Raw genomic sequence first — 16,003 nt, forward strand, 5'->3', positions numbered from 1 at the left:
GGTTATAAGCAAAGCTGTTTCTGGCCTTATTGTCCTTTCCTCCAGTTTATTGAAGGATTGCATCTATTGCATTACAGTGACATGGAAAGCAAGTTCTGTTACAAAGGTGGAAAAGGCTGTCCTGCACTTCTAGCTGTGATAGTAGATCTGTAAATGCAGCTTCTAAATTAGAGAAATTTCTTGAACTGGACCACAAACGATTGTCCTCAATCACATGTTTTGTGTGTGTTTGAGTGATATGCATACATACCAGCTGGAGACTTAAATGTGTTGGGAAGTAAATCTGCCATTATCAAGCTCAGATTAGATAAAAAGTCATATTATCCTTGTTTATTTAGGTCATCAACTATAATACAAGAGGGGGAATTGCCAGTGCAGATAGTTAAGCGGCAAAAAATCCCCTCTATTTTTCCTTATTTCTTTTTATAAGTGTTTAAGTAGCAAATCATACCTTCTTTTTAAACTATTTACCAATAAATAAAATGAATAGTTTATAACCAGAAGGGCTTACTTAAAGGCTTGATTGTTGTAATACAGCATTGTTAATAGGATAAATTTTATTATTACTTATTCTTTGTCCATTAATACTGGCAATGTGCCTTATAGATGGAATCTCCCGTGTGCACTTGAAATGTTTAATGTACTGAATCCAAAGGACTGGATATCTTCTATATGGAGAAAGGGGTTTTTTTAATACCTTGTACTAGAACATTGTGCAAGAAAAGCTGAATTAAAGCCAAGTTCTTTCAGCTTGCAGAAGAGCTTGAAAAAACATGACAACTGCTGTAGGACATTTTATAGCACAGCATAAACTCTTTAACCTGTACTTGTTCAAGCATTTGCAATACATAGCTTGTGGATGTTTGTTTAGATCCAACCTGTAGTAATTATTATAAAACTATATGTATGTGTAAAATGAAACTAGGATAATTAAGTTAAAGTTGCATGCATAGGTTAAGGCGTTAAATCTGATTAGTAAATTTTCTGATATTTATTTTTGCTATGTTAAAATACTGGATTGCAAAATATTTAAATTACCTATTCCAGGGGTGGCCAACGGTAGCTCTCCAGATGTTTTTTTGCCTACAATTCCCATCAGCTCCACCCATGCTGACTGGGGCTGATGGGAGTTGTAGGCAAAAAAACATCTGGAGAGCTATCGTTGGCCACCCCTGACCTATTCCATTAACTAATTCTACCTGTATTCTAAAAGGACTGATTATGCTTTATTTCAGGTTGCATTGTAAGATTCTGGAAGTTAAAGCACCATTGCATTACAATGGAATGTCTAATGGCCATGCCAGCAGTAGAGATGAAGACACTATTGTCATTAGTGATAGCGATGACTCAGACTTGGATACCAGTCCTGCACAAAACGGGTGAGGATTAATTTTGTATTTGAAAAGTGTGTATACATTTTTAAAGTTTTCAAAAAGTTAACATAATATAGTTTTTTAATGCTTAGTGCAAAACTTAATAATCTTGTCTAAATAAGAACTGTACATTTCTCAAATCTGATAAATATTTTACATCAGATGTTTTTGTTCACATATCTGGAAGCATGTTCATACATAACATGTGCATATGTTCTTGTTGTGTGTGTAAGTAAATATACACAGGTAAAACGCTTTCCTCCCTTCTAGTTGTGCTCAGGGGAACCATTTGAATTTAAAACCAATAAGATGACCTTACAGTTTGGTGCAGTGGCTAAGAGTGGTGGACTCTAATCTGGAGAACCAGGTTTGATTTCCCACTTCTTCCCATGCAGCCAGCTGGGTAACCTTGAGTCACCCACAGTTCTCTCGAGCTCTCTCAACCCCACCTTCTTCACAGAGTGTCTGTTGTGGGAAGAGGAAGGGAAAGAGATTGTATGCTGCTCTGAGACTCCAAGTGAAACATGGGGTATAAATCCAGATCTTCTTCATGGTCTCTGTGCTTCACACTCATGGGATAGAGCGCCTGCGCTGATCTCCAAATTGGTACCTAAAAAGCCCAGTGAGCATGTGCAGGAGCCCCAGCACGCATGCTCAGCAGAGCCAGCGCGAAGATCCCGCCAGTTCCTTCTTGACCGTCGTGTTGAAAGGATTGTTCTTTAGTGCTCCGGTTGGTACTTACCATTTTCGGTTTTCCTACTTCTTGCCTGTCTATTTTTTCCTTTTTTCCATCCTTCTTGTTGTTTTAAAAAAAAACCTTTTAGTTGGACTTTGTTCTTCAAGGCAATTTTCTCCCCTCCCTTGTCACGTTCCCACTGCCTATGGAAAAATGTTGGGGGTTCTTCAAACGCTGCCTGAAGTGTGGAAGTAAGATCGCACCCCCAGACGGGCACTTCCTCTGCTTGTTGTGCTTGGGTGAGGGACACGGTGTTGACTCGTGCCCACATTGCTCAAAATTTTCCAAACAAACAAAAAATCGAGCGGCCAGGCTGTTGGTGGCTTTAGTCGAATCGCCTCTTTGACCGCCTAAAATGGCATCAGGCCCTTTGACATCGATGGGTGATGCAACTCAGTCCACAGCCTCAGCCTCGATGGGTCCGGCGTCTCAAGTGTTGACGGTTATGCCGACTGATCAAGATCGACCTGTGAAATGACCCTCTGAAGGATTAGTGGAGTCTACTCCATCGAAGAAGCATCGGGACGATTTGGGGGGCCGGTCGTCCCTCCCAAAGAAGGATAAATCGAAAGACAAATGCAAGAAGCAGGACAGACTTTCCCGCACTCCTTCCCCTTCTCGGGATACTTCTACAGATTCGGCATCGGCACAGACCACTCCGCCACGGAAAATCCTTGCATCACCCAGCTGCTGGAGAAGTTCATCGGTGTCGGGCAGGCTTGGGTCTCAACCGACCCACCTTTTGGGGTCGGAGCAGGAGATCGACTTGACCCAGCAAACTCATTCTTCTCGTTGGGCTCGCATCGGCGGAGCGACAGCGGTTCGGTGTTGGAAATTGAGTCTTTGGTGCTGATCAAACCCCTAGCACCACTTCGTCCCAGCACGGGACATCTTTGGAGTAGAGAGGCTGAGTCAAGTGCTTCGCTTCGCAGGTTTCCGCCACCACCAGTATGGGACCAGCGTCAGTGGCCTTGCTCATTTGGACCTTATCCATACCCATCACCATACCTGTGGTACCCACCCCGTGATCTGCCAGAATGGGATCAACGCTCCGAAGTTTCTCACTTCTCAAGGGTCTCACATCATTCTCCCATCCGTTGCACACCTTCAGCGTCGACAGCGATTCCTCCTGAGAGGCGTAAGGAGAGGTCTGGGGACCCACAGGTTCACCCGTCAGCATCTACTCACCCACCTGAGCACGCTTCAACCCTGCTGCTATGAGAACACTCTGAGATGAGAGAGGATTCTTCGACATCAGATTCCGAGGTCGGCACTGATGAAGAAGATGATATTGGATTTATATCCCACCCTCCACTCCGAAGAGTCTCAGAGCGGCTCACAACCTCCTTTACCTTCCTCCCCCACAACAGACAAGGCGCAGGCTGAACCTTCTCCAGACTCTCACATCACGGAGGATCTCCCGAGATCCCCTTCGGAGGATCTCAAGTCGTATGGGGACCTGGTGAAGCGTATGGCACAATTTCTTTCGCTCTCAGTGGTCCAACCGCAGCCGGTCATCATGCAGTGGGACACATCAACAGCTGTGCCTCTTCCAGTGACCAAAGTCATTTTGCAAACAGTAAAGGAGCCATGGGCAAAGCTGGCATCCATACCTATCTCCTCGCGACGTTTAAACCACATGTATCGTGTCCAAGAGGCTGGTGCTGAATTTCTCTTCAATCACCCCAAGCCCAATTCGGTGGTGGTCTCTTCAACTTCAAAAGCTCGCAAGACTCACTCTTCCCCTCCTGATAAAGAGGGTAAAAAGATCGATAATGCTGGCAGACGTTTTTACTCGGTGGGAGCCTTGGGAGTAAAAATCTCTAATTATGCTGCCTGTATGGCATGTTACCAGTACTCGATTGGGGACAACTCACACCTCTACTGTCCTCTGTGAGTGAAAATAAGCGGTCTTTGTTGAAGAAGCTGCAAAGGGAGGGATTTGCTGTGGCTAAACAACAGTTGGCTGTGTCAAAACACATGGTAGACATCTCTGCTAAGACTCTAACGTTTGCCCTTTCCTTACATCGTCACTCCTGGTTGCGCTCGACAGCCCTTTAGCCTGACACCAGGGCTTATGTGGAAGACCTTCCCTTTGAAGGTGAAGGTCTCTTTAGTTCTACTACTGACAATGTTCTACAAGAAATGGACAAAAGTATTAAGACCTTGCGGAACCTTGGCGTTCCTACTTCTTTTCAGGTTGGAAGGCCTAAGCAGTGGCATAAGCCCTGGCCCAAGAGGCCTTATCAGAAATTTCCCCATGACTGATCTTGGAGACCTTGCTCATCTCAGACTGAGAGCAGATCCCTTTATCAGGGGAATAATAAGTCCAAGTTTACTTCAGCGTCTACGGCTGCCAATAAATCCAAGGGGTGGAGGGTCTTTGACTTTTCCACCATACACACCACCGCCCCTACTTCTCCCATCCACCTTCGTCACCACCTACCAGCATGGGAGTCCATCTCCACAGACAAATGGGTTCTCTCCATTGTAACAGAGGGTTACAAGATAAGACTTTGTTCAGGTTCCAACTCAGTCAGCTTTTGTCATCACACCTGCTTCCCCCCCTTTGCTAGAGGAAGAGAGCAATCTCTTGCAGAAACAAGCCATAGAACCGGTCCCTCCAGCAGCCATGAACGGGGGGGTTCTATTCTTGTTATTTTCTGGTCCCCAAATGGGATGATGGACTGAGACCAATTATGGATCTTCAAAATCTGAACAAGTTTATCGTGTACCAGAAATTTTGGATGTCCACTCTACAAACAATCCTTTCCCTTATCAGCCAAGGAGACTGGATGGCGACCTTGGACCTGAAGGATGCCTATTTCCATGTCAGCATCCTTCCATCTTACAGGCACTTCCTCAGGTTCACGATAGGCTCCAAACACTTTCAGTTCAAAGCCCTTCCATTTGACCTGTGTACTGCACCGCGGGTGTTTACCAAGATGATGAGCGTTGTAGCAGCACACCTCTGGCTTCAAGGCATAGTTGTCTTCTCGTATGTAGACGATTGGCTCCTTGTGGTGGACTTGAAAGAGCGTCTGTCCGGCCATATTGCAACTCTCCGTCTCTTCCATACCCTTAGGTCTGCAGGTCAACATGAAAAAGTCTCACTTGCTGCCATCAAGGAAAGTTCTATTTATCAGGGCTCTTTTGGACACGACCCTTCATTGTGCCTTTCTGCCTCAACAGCGGGTAATGGACATTATCACCCTCACTCACCTTTTTCAAGTCAGGAAATGGGACACGGCACAACAGTTGCAGTAGCTGCTGGGACTGATGGCGGCGACTACAAGTGTGTTGTTGTTTGCGAAGCTTCGCATGTGAGGGCTTCAACTTTGATTTCTCAAAAAATTTCATCCCCTTAGGGACTCGCCTCGAAAAAAGTTTAGGATTCCACCCTTGATCCTCTAGTCCCTGGAATGGTGGATCTCCAGAGACTACATCGGTCAAGGAGCTCCTTTCCATCTGCCTGTAACAACGGTTACGATCATCACGGATGCGTCCCTATGGGGATGGGGTGCTCACATGGATACCCTGTGTGTGGGGGGGGTCCATGGCCACCACAGCTGACTCTTTGCCATATAAACTATCTGGAACTATTGGTAATTCATTTCGCCCTTTGGTCCTTCCGCCCCTTAGTAGTGGGAAAGGCTGTGGCTGTGCTGATGGACAACACTACAGCCCTTTGTTACGTCAACAGATAGGGTGGGACAGTCTCCTGAAAACTCTGTGCTCTAGCGATGGAGCTGTGGTAGGAATGTTTTGATCAGGGCATCTATGCGAAGGCTTTGCATCTTCCAGGGGTACTCAATCTCCAGGCAGATTCCTTGAGCAGAAGAGCCGCGTCTCCGCACGAATGGGAGATACAGTGGCATTTCCTTCAACCATTGTTCCAGCTCTGGGGTATACTCAGATCGATGTTTTCGCCACGGCCCTGAATCGGAAGTGTCCCCTGTTTTGCACCAGGGGAGGGATGGATCCGGCTTCCTTGGGGGACGGTCTAATGTTCCCGTGGAAGTGTCTTTTTCTTTACCTGTTCCCGCCTCTTCTGCTGCTGACTAGAATAGTCAACAAGATAAAGAGGGAGGAACCGAGGTGCATATTAATCATGCCATGGTGGCCTCAGCAAAACTGGTTTCCGATTTTGTTCCACTTAGCACGGGGAGTTTTTCATCATTTTCCAGCGGAGCCAGACCTCCTTTCGGCCCAGGAAGGGCAAGTGTTTCACCACAACGTACCTCACCTAAAGTTGACAGCATGGTTCATCGATCCTGCGAATTTTCGAGTAGGGTCCATCACGTTTTCCTGAATAGTAGGAAGTTGTCTACCTGTATTTCCTATGCCAGGAAATGGGGAAGATTTGTCCGGTTTTTGGCTGATACTGAAATCCCACCCCAATGAGTGGGTTTACCTGTGATTTTTGATTTTCTTTTGTCTCTGATTGTTGCTGGCCTTTCCTTTTCCTCTGTGAAAGTTTATTTATCAGCTATATCAGCTCAACAGGAGTCGGTTGAGGGGCATTCAGTGTTTGCTTATCCTCATTCGAAGCAATTGTTGAAGGGGCTAGTCAGGTTGCATCCCCCGTCTAGATCACCCCCACAGTTGTGGGATTTGACATTAGTTTTGGATAGGTTGACCAGGCGCCCTTTTGAACCTTTGACAACCTGTTCCCTACAGCTCCTATCCTGGAAGATTGCATTTCTGGTGACGATCATGTCAGCACGCCGAGTGGGGGAGCTCATGGCTATGTGTTGTGACTACCCGTACTTAGTGTTTCACGAGTCTGGAGTTTCGTTGGCTCCTGATGTCTCGTTTCTCCCTAAGGTGGTTTCCCAGTTTCACCTTAAGTTAGAGGTTTGGTTACCTACGTTTTACCCTACGCCTACTTCAGACGTGGAACGTCGGTTGCACGCCTTGGATGTTAAATGTGCATTACTTTTCTATCTGAACCAGCATCTCTTTGTGTCTTATGCTGCTCCTTGGTTGGGTTCTAGAATTTCGTCTCAGAGGCTTTCGAAGTGGCTTACTGAAACTATTAAATTGTGTTACTTGCTGGCGAAGAAGCCGTTGCCTGGACCCATTCATGGACACTCTACTAGGGCTATGGCAACGTCGGTGGCGTTCCTGAAGGGTGTCTCCTTGACAGACATTTGCAAGGCTGCCATTTGGTCCTCTCCCCATGCTTTCATGAAGCATTATGCTCTGGATGTGCATGCTCAGCAGTGAACTTGTTTGGGAGCTGTGGTGCTGCAAGCTGTCTCTTCTGGTTGACCGTCTGCTCCCGCCTCCAGGTATGTCTGGCTTGCTAATCTCCCATGAGTGTGAAGCACAGAGACCATGAAGAAGATAGACAGGTTGCTTACCTGTAACTGTAGATCTTCAAGTGATCATCTGTGTCTTCTGTGCCTTCACACTACCCGCCCTCCTTCCCCACTGCTGACGGTCTCCCTATTTTAGGGGCTTCCAGCAGTCAGGAAGAAACTGGCGGGATCTTCACACTGGCTCTGGTGAGCATGTGTGCTGGGGCTCCTGCGCATGCTCACTGGGTGCCGAGCGCGAAAAATCCCAGGCTTTTTAGGTACCAATTTGGGGGTCGGCGCAGGCGCTCTATCCGATGAGTGTGAATGCACAGATGACCACTCGAAGATCTACAGTTACAGGTAAGCAACCTGTCTTCTTCCTCCTCCTTTACAGAAATCATCTGAACCTTAATTTAATTTAATTTAACTCCTTCACTAAATAATCTTTTGTTTTGTTTGCAATAAAATCTTGTTTTTAGGAAGGGAAAAGCCATAATTGATTCATCTTTGTTCAAATACAAAGTGAAGCCTTTAAAGAAACAGCTGTATGAATCTGTTACAGTCAAAGCATCTCAGCTATTGTGAGTATTACTAGTTATGGTCATGCTGTATCTATTTCTACATGAGAGTAATTTTTAGAGCTGAGCTGCTTCCTTCCCTAAAGATGTCTAAATTGAGTTTGAGGGCCCAAATTAAAGGTCAAATATTGTCAGATGGAGAACCATGTCCACAGCATATTATGCACAGTTCTTTGATATGCTAAAATTAGTGATAATGATTTTGGATTTTGTTTTTTTAACTTACACAATGTAAGGGAAGTACATACTATGTCATCTATACATTTTTACAGGTGGTATTCCAATGGAAAATAGTTTTTATTTAAAGCTTTTAATTTGTTTGATCATAACATTTAAATCACACCCCGCTTTGGCGGGGAGGGCGGGATATAAGTGGAATAAAATAAATAAATAATTTTTTCCCCTAATTGAGTATTTGTTGGTGTTGGGATACAAGATTAACATGGAGCACTTTTAAAAATTTTGCATACTAAATGGAAGTTAAGCTTGATAAATCAGATCATACTCTAGTTAGGACTCTGGAAACACCTTCACATCCAGATTTTTCTGGGAAACCTAAATAATTAGCCTATTACCTGCTTAGCACAACAGCCTTTAAAACTAACTTTAAAAATTGCTTATGGAATTTTACTTCGGCTTGGCTTTCCAGAACAATTTTACCTGTTGAGCCTAATTTTCCAGAATAAAAACTGAAGAGAAAATTTTTCATACTTCTGGAAACTTTAACATTATTTTTTGAATATAACTTTGTTTCACAGTGATTATTACTAATTTGCTTTTGGAATCAGCATAAGTGTCAGGTTTGTTGGCAGAAATCTTTTAGTGTGTGTGTTTGTTTGTTGTCCTTATGACATTGGTGCTTAAACATACCTATCAGTTGACCAAATCAGTCTTGAGAGGTCAACTGGCCAGAACCAGGCTATGGGATTGCAAAACTTTACAGCAACAATTAAATTCAAAAAGTAGTAGTATGTCTCATTTGCTTTCTGGTAATGGAAGGCCTTACTCTGTGTTTCAGAAGTTTTTAAAGGTTGTAACTCCTAAAAATAGAACAAGCACCTTAAATTTCCTCTTGTTACTCAAGAAGTTGCTTCTAAGTGCATGGAGTAGCTCTCATGGTGAGAGTAAAATGACTGCCACAGAATAAAATGGTTGCAATAAAATGGCTGACACCGCTTAACTTCAGTAGCGTGTGTAGATTCTTGTGCAGTGGTGGTGGCAGCTGCCGCCAAAGCAGTGCTTTAAAAAATCTGCACAGCCAATCAGAAGCTTTGTGGGCAGAAGCCCTACCTGACCTCATCCACTTCCTAAAAACACTTGATGGATGCCAGAAAAAGTGTTGATGGGCACCAGGGGAGGGATGGATCCGGCTTCCTTGGGGGAACACCATGAACACCACGCTGGGGACCCCTAGAATAGAGTATTAGAACTTTGTTCTGTATCGAGGTAGACAGCCTTTTTGGCCCAAGTGCTGTAAAAAATGGCGCATCTACCGCTGAAAGTATTAGTGTGCTGACAAACAAAATGGCAGGGAGGGGACACAAGAGTTGTATTTCGACATGCTCAGAGCATCCAAGCCCTAGTGGTCATACCAACTTCTCAGGGGTTTGCTTGGGACTCAGCTGGTAGTTATGCAGGTCTGGAAGGGTGATGACTGGCATAAACCATGCCTCTTATTTCCTCCTGTAACACTGGCCCCTCTGTACGTGGGCAGAAATCTGATCCTTGGTGCTAAGCAAAATCGTATGGTTTATGCCTGTTGGGACATGTGCTGAGTGTTGCTTGTGTCTGTTCTGTAGACTGCAAATGAATTTACTGTATGAGAACTAAAAAGCAACTTCTATTTTCTCATGCACTAAAACTATAGACTGGAACAGGTTTTGAATGAATCACTTGATATCTGTGTTTCCTTTTAAAATTGCTCAGTAGTTATACTGTTAATTTTTTAAAAAAGTGTAATACACTGTTTGATATTTTAGTGCTAATATTGGTAATAAGATCTTTAATAATGGAGTTGTACTCCTTTTCTTTTTGGTCTGTATCATAGCCGGAGGAAGCATCTTTTTTCTCGTGACAGACTTAAACTTTTTTTGAAGCAACACTGTGAAGCTCATGATGGCCTTGTCAGAATTAAGGTAATTGAAATGTGTACATGAGATGAAATGTGAATAGAGAAAATGAATAGATTTATTTAATGAATTAATCTGAAACAGACTATATACAGTTCAGTGTTTTGATCTTGCAACTTACACCTGGCAGAACTGGACGCTGTATCTCAAAAAGGGACATTGCAGAGCTGGAAAAAGTACAGAGGAGGGCAGCCAAGATGATAAGGGGGGCTGGTGCACCTTCCCTATGAGGAAAGGCTGAAGAGTCTGGGACTTTTTAGTTCAGAATAAAGATGACTAAGCGGGAACATGATAGAGCTTTATAATATTATGCCTGAGGTGGAGTCAGCTGACAGAGAAATTTTTCTCCCTCTCCCAAAATAGTAAATTTGAGGGCATCCAGTGAAACTGTTGAGCAAGTAGGTTTAGGATGGACAAAAGAAAATACGACTTTACACAGAGAGCGATCGGAATGTGGAATTCAGTGACAAAGGATGCAGTGATGGCCACAGGAATAAACAACTTTAAAAGAGGATTACATAGATTCATGGAGGATAAGTCTATCAATGATTACTAGCCATGAAGAGACACTAATCCTCTGAATCCCAGAATCAAGAGGCAACCTCATGGGAAAGCCTGAGGACTCTGTGCCTTGTCATTGGCTGTCCAAAGTTGCTGGTTGGCCACTGTGTGAAAAAGGATGCTGGACTAGATGGACCATTGATCTGATCCAGCAGCGCTATTCTTATGTTATGTTCTTAACTGTAGCCGAATCTGACTATGGAGTAAGACCCACTGAGTTCAAAGGTGCTTGCTTTCCTAAGATGAACAGATATCCACATATCTATAAGTGAGCACAGGAGTATAGCATTAATTTATTTGACTGAGTCTATGGATGCTGGTTCCCAGGTGGGAGCAGGGGAAAGCTCTGCCCCCAAGAGTGACCACCGGCGGTCACCCCTCTCCCTTCCCTTCTGCCAGATTTAAAGGGCTCTCCAGCTGATAAGTGGGAGCACATTGCCTGCTGATCAGCTGAAGAGCCCTTTAAATTGCATGCCTGAACTCCAAGCAGCAGCTTTCAGTTTAGGCATGTGGGGCACAGGAATGCTTCCAAAAAGCATTTTAAAGGGAAGGTTCCCTTTAAATGGTTCTTGCAATCTGACAACGCCTTCCATGGGGTTGTGTCCTGCGCTAGCGACATGGCAGGACCTGGCAACCCTAACTGAGACTGTAGATTTGTTTAAGATTTATAACTTCAAGATACTGTTGCTGTTGTCCATATGGAATTTGCATGGGGCTGACAGGAGAGACAGCAAAAGCTAATTTTTGGCCCCCTTTTCTCACTGAGTGGCTGTTAATCCATGATGCAATCCATCACAGCCCCAGGAGTCTGCTTTCTGGGTGTCAGAAAGGACTTCAGCAGTAGAGGGAAACGTAACAAATATTCTGTTGTTGGTAGTTAGGATCTAGCCCTTTTAAAAAAATAAAGGTTATATCTTATTTGGTTTTATTTATTTGTCCCAAATTGTTCTCTAATTTGTGAATACTACCGTTATGTTTAATAAAAATCGGAATTAGATTGGAGATTTCATTGTTGGTATAATTTTTATTGTAACATTGTATCTGTGACTTTTTTTTTAGAAAATAAGGGTCCATCAGTCTGTCTCAATGGTGTTTACTCACCACGTTTAATACAGAATCTCAGATACCTCATTCTTGTGTGATGGACTAGGAAATCTTGGTAATAGGAGTAGTTGTTGCTTTGGCCTTCTAAAACAGTTGCTTTTTAGCCAGTGTATATGTGTAAGACCTTCACAATGAATTATTTCTTCACCTTTCTCTGCTAAGGCAATATCAATTGCAAAGTTCAAGATAGCAGAACAGAATTTTTCCTACTTCTTTCCTGATGATCCACCCACTTTTGCCTTCAGTCCTTCAAGCAGGCGACGAGGGAGGCCTCCAAAGATTGTAGCTGAGGATCAGGTGAGTAATGCTGTTCTTCCTACTTGAGCTGAACTTTGCAACTCCTCCAAATCAGACCTTCATCAAATTGAACTGTGTGCTATTTGGATCATTGTGTACAGAAGTTAGGGTCCATCCCCAGAACTAAACCATCTTGGCACCCTTGACTGTCTTGGGTGTGTCTGATGCTTCTGCTTTCGGTCAAATGTTTGGGATCACTGTTAATTATCATCAAGGTGAAAGAGGTAATATTGAAAATCTCTTCTGGATGGGACAGAGATTGTACACACAACACAACCTCCCAACACCATACGTCTCCTGTCTGTGTGTTACCTGATTATATTCCTTTGTAGAAACCACTGAAACTACCCATTAAATTATGACATAACTTCCTACCAAACCACAAAACAGCATACACAAAACCTTTGCATCCCTCCCACTCTCTCAGCACCCTAACAAAATCCCAAGGCAAGTGCACTGGATCTTGTCTCTGGGCAAATTATAGACACAGAGAAAAAGCCCTCAAAAAAACAGAACTTCAAACTGTTCATACAGAGACATGCTAGAAGGGACAGACAGAAAAACCAGCCCTACAGTATAGGGCTGTTTTTTTGTTTTTCCCAATCTCAGAGCCATTTCCTTGCTACTCCTGAACCATTCTCTAGGCCTTAGCCGGACCTTTCTATTGTCTGAAGTGCAGCTTTGTCAAAAACATGGCCACATTTCTAGCTTTCTTAAAACCACACAGTCAGCACAAGGCCAGCCTGTGTCTCTGGAAGGAAGAATGTCTTATTGTATTGTATCTTATTTTGCTGAGCATGATCTAGATAGAAGAATAGTTATCTGGCCTGAAGGTAATTTACTTGGTGCATTAGATTAGGACCCTCCAGAAGCCCACCCCAGAGGAATACACAGAGCCAAAGAGGTCCAGATAAGACCTCAGAAGGATCGGTTCTGTTCCATTCTCCCAAAACATCTACAACACCCAGTGTACTGGCTTGCAGGTTCGGAGTTCAAGCGCCAGAGGTCAAGTAAGGCTGAGTTGTCCAGTCCAGAGTCAGGGTCCAGAAGTCAGGCAAGGCAGAATGGTTCAGTCCATGGTCAGGGTCTAGGCATCAGGCAAAACATAATCATTCAGTCCAAGGTAAGGGGTCCGAAAGTGAGGCAAAGCAGCATAAGGGGCTGAGCATCTGTCATACTCGTTGCATTCACACCTAACAGTCTCTCTTGGCTGGTTCTATAGTCCCATGATTAAGAATCATGCTTTCAGCCAGCTGCTCAGACAAGATCCTGCAGCTACTCGTTTTTCCTATCAACAGGCAGCTGGTGTAAGACCAGGAAGAGTGCACTTTGCTGTCTTGTCTGTAGCTCTGTTCTTGGCCTCCATCTGCAGTGCCCTAAGGGTGTGGGTAATACTGGTGGGCTGGGATCGGCCACCTGAGGTTCACCTGCTGAGTCAGGGCTGGAGGATGTCAGTGGCTCTGCACCAGTTGTTGAATGTGAATTCTGACAAGTCTGCAACTCATTTTCCTGAAGTCAGCATCTGTTAACTCAAGGCTGGCTACACAGGGCTCCTCTTCTCCTGAGGAGTTCTCTTCTTCTGAGGAGTACTCACTATTGCTGAGCCCTCGCTGACCCACAATACCCAGTGAACATACAGCTAGCATGCATATATGTATGTGCTCAGCATGCTCAGGGTGATATAATGTAGGCATGTGGAAGTTGATTTGGACAACCATTTAAAAAAGATGGACCCTTAGAGCAGCCGGGGTCAACTCTTTTCTCTGGAATCTAATGTGAGCGTTAGAGAAACGTGTGCGTCAGGAGCACTCTGGACAGTTATGTTTGGCTTTTCTCTCTTTCTCTTCCTCTCCCTCTCTCTGGGTTTGATTCCCCACTCCACTACATGCATCGGAGTGACCTTGGGTCAGTCATAGTTCTTGAAAGAGCTGTTCTGCTCAAGAGCAGTTCTCAAAAGAGCTCTCTCAGCCCCACCTACCTCACAGAGGGTGTTTGTTGTGGTGAGGGAAAGTGAAAGGAGATTGTAAGCTGCTCTTAGATTGCTTCAGGTAGCGAAGGGCAAGGTATAAATATTACTATTACTACTTCCTTTCTCTCTTCCACTTGTTGCTCAATAAACTGCTTTAACTGTGATCTTGTCTTTTTGTACTGGGGCTGAAAGGTAAGTAGAAATCTCTTCTGTAGTGTAGTGCCCTCTCTTGAGAGTGAGGACTGGCACCCTACACCCACAGAGGTTGCTGTGTGGTTTGGCTTAGGTGAGTTCCCCTTGGTGCAGAGCAGGGTTGGTGCTAGTGAGTCATCTAGGTAGGTGGCCATCTGAAGCACCTTCTGGCCACAGGGGTGGGTTCCCTCAGTCCCCATGGCCCAAGAGCACCCTGCCGCCCCTCTGGCCAGGGCCACAGCTGCCAGGAGGAGGAGATGGAAGGAGGATGCAGCAGCTGTGCTTGCTTGACCGATGGCTGGCTGACGTAACACCCACCCCTGCCTGGTGGAATAAGTGTAGGTGGGGAGGGAGTGTGTGCCTGGCACCTGCACATTATAAAGAACTTTTAAAGAGAAGAAAATAGGAGGAAGGCTTTTCCTTTCTGTTATAATTTCTGAATGTGGATTTCTGAATGAGATTGGAGGGGAATAAAATACAAGCCAGACCAAGAAAAAGATCTCCTAGTACATTTAAGCTGCATCAATGAACATGCATTCCATTATGGGTCTTCCATGCTGAATATTTATCTAGTAATACCGATGTATAAGATTTGGAAGCCATTGAATCAAAAGCTGTCAGAGAAGTGTTCATGTCATCAATCATCATTGCCAGTTTAGATTAGTCATTCTGATTAAAGTTCTGTTTATTTACAACTAATTAGTACATTTCTATAAGAACAATCCTAAGCAGGTCTGCTCTGAATTCTACTACAGTCTATTCAATGGGGCTTACTCCCAGGAAAGTGCTGTTAGGATTGTACTGTATAACTCTGGAATGAAGTCCTATGACTGACTGATCCATCTTGGTGATCTACCTACAGGACTCTTAACAATCCTGTGGTGAGTTGTCACCCACCATGTAAAAATGGTGGGTTTAGCCAATTATATTAGAGAGAAAATACAGCAAATATAATTAGATGTGGATATTCAAGTTCCCTGGCTATCCTTGGGGGCCTCTCTTCCCAGCATTACAAAGAAGCAGAGGCGACAGTACTTTGTGTGATTCGGTTTACTTTGAAAAGTGTCAGTCTATCATGATAAAATAAAGAACAAATTTTTCCACATATCACAACCATAAGTTAGTTTGTCTAACAATTTCTTAAATGTATAGTGCAATGCTAAGAGAACAGGCTCATTGATTCAATAGGCTTCTGTGTAGACCTGTTCCGGATTGCACTGGATATACTGCTCTTCTGTGTGTTTGCTGCTTTGCTTGATATTGTTGTCTCTTATAGTGGAAACATTCAAGCCCCATTGTGGAAAGAGCATGAGATTACCATTAATTTTTCCTACATTTCTTCTGTTTTTTAAAATTGGTTGGGAGGGGGCAGCACAAGTAGGGCACCAAATAGCCTGGCACAGGCCCTGCATACCCCTGCAGGGTGGGTCAACTCCAAGAAAGTACTCAGACCCAGATTTCCACCTAATAGAGCAATGATGGTATTAAAGCTTGGTTGATTAAAAATAAGACCCAAGCTTTATGAGATGGCTTGGGAGGGAGCGTATTGACCTCCCATATCTGAATGTGGCCTCGGCGGGGAGGGCGAGGTATAAATTTAATAAACTCAAAGTTATAATACAATTTACAGTTAGCTCTGACTACATACTTAGTTCTTCATCTGCCCCAAAATGCTGCTGGAGGTTGCAGTGTCAATCATGATACACGTCTGACTTTAAGGGGTTTCTGGTACAAATGGAATCTGGCCCTGATTTGTGTTCT

The 16,003-nt window shown here is 44.1% G+C and overlaps 1 protein-coding gene across 1 annotated transcript in view; it reads left to right on the forward strand.

Annotated features, from left to right (window-relative positions):
- Positions 1-16,003, forward strand: part of BAZ1A (bromodomain adjacent to zinc finger domain 1A) — a 98,587-nt gene that overhangs the window by 23,852 nt on the left and 58,732 nt on the right. The window contains exons 4-7 of the mRNA XM_060262898.1: positions 1,236-1,379; positions 7,892-7,993; positions 10,038-10,125; positions 11,947-12,081. Of these exons, the coding sequence (XP_060118881.1) occupies positions 1,236-1,379; positions 7,892-7,993; positions 10,038-10,125; positions 11,947-12,081 (469 nt within the window). The remainder of the gene's footprint in view (positions 1-1,235; positions 1,380-7,891; positions 7,994-10,037; positions 10,126-11,946; positions 12,082-16,003) is intronic.

Source organism: Heteronotia binoei, chromosome 21 (assembly GCF_032191835.1).
Source record: "Heteronotia binoei isolate CCM8104 ecotype False Entrance Well chromosome 21, APGP_CSIRO_Hbin_v1, whole genome shotgun sequence".
NCBI lineage: Eukaryota > Metazoa > Chordata > Lepidosauria > Squamata > Gekkonidae > Heteronotia > Heteronotia binoei.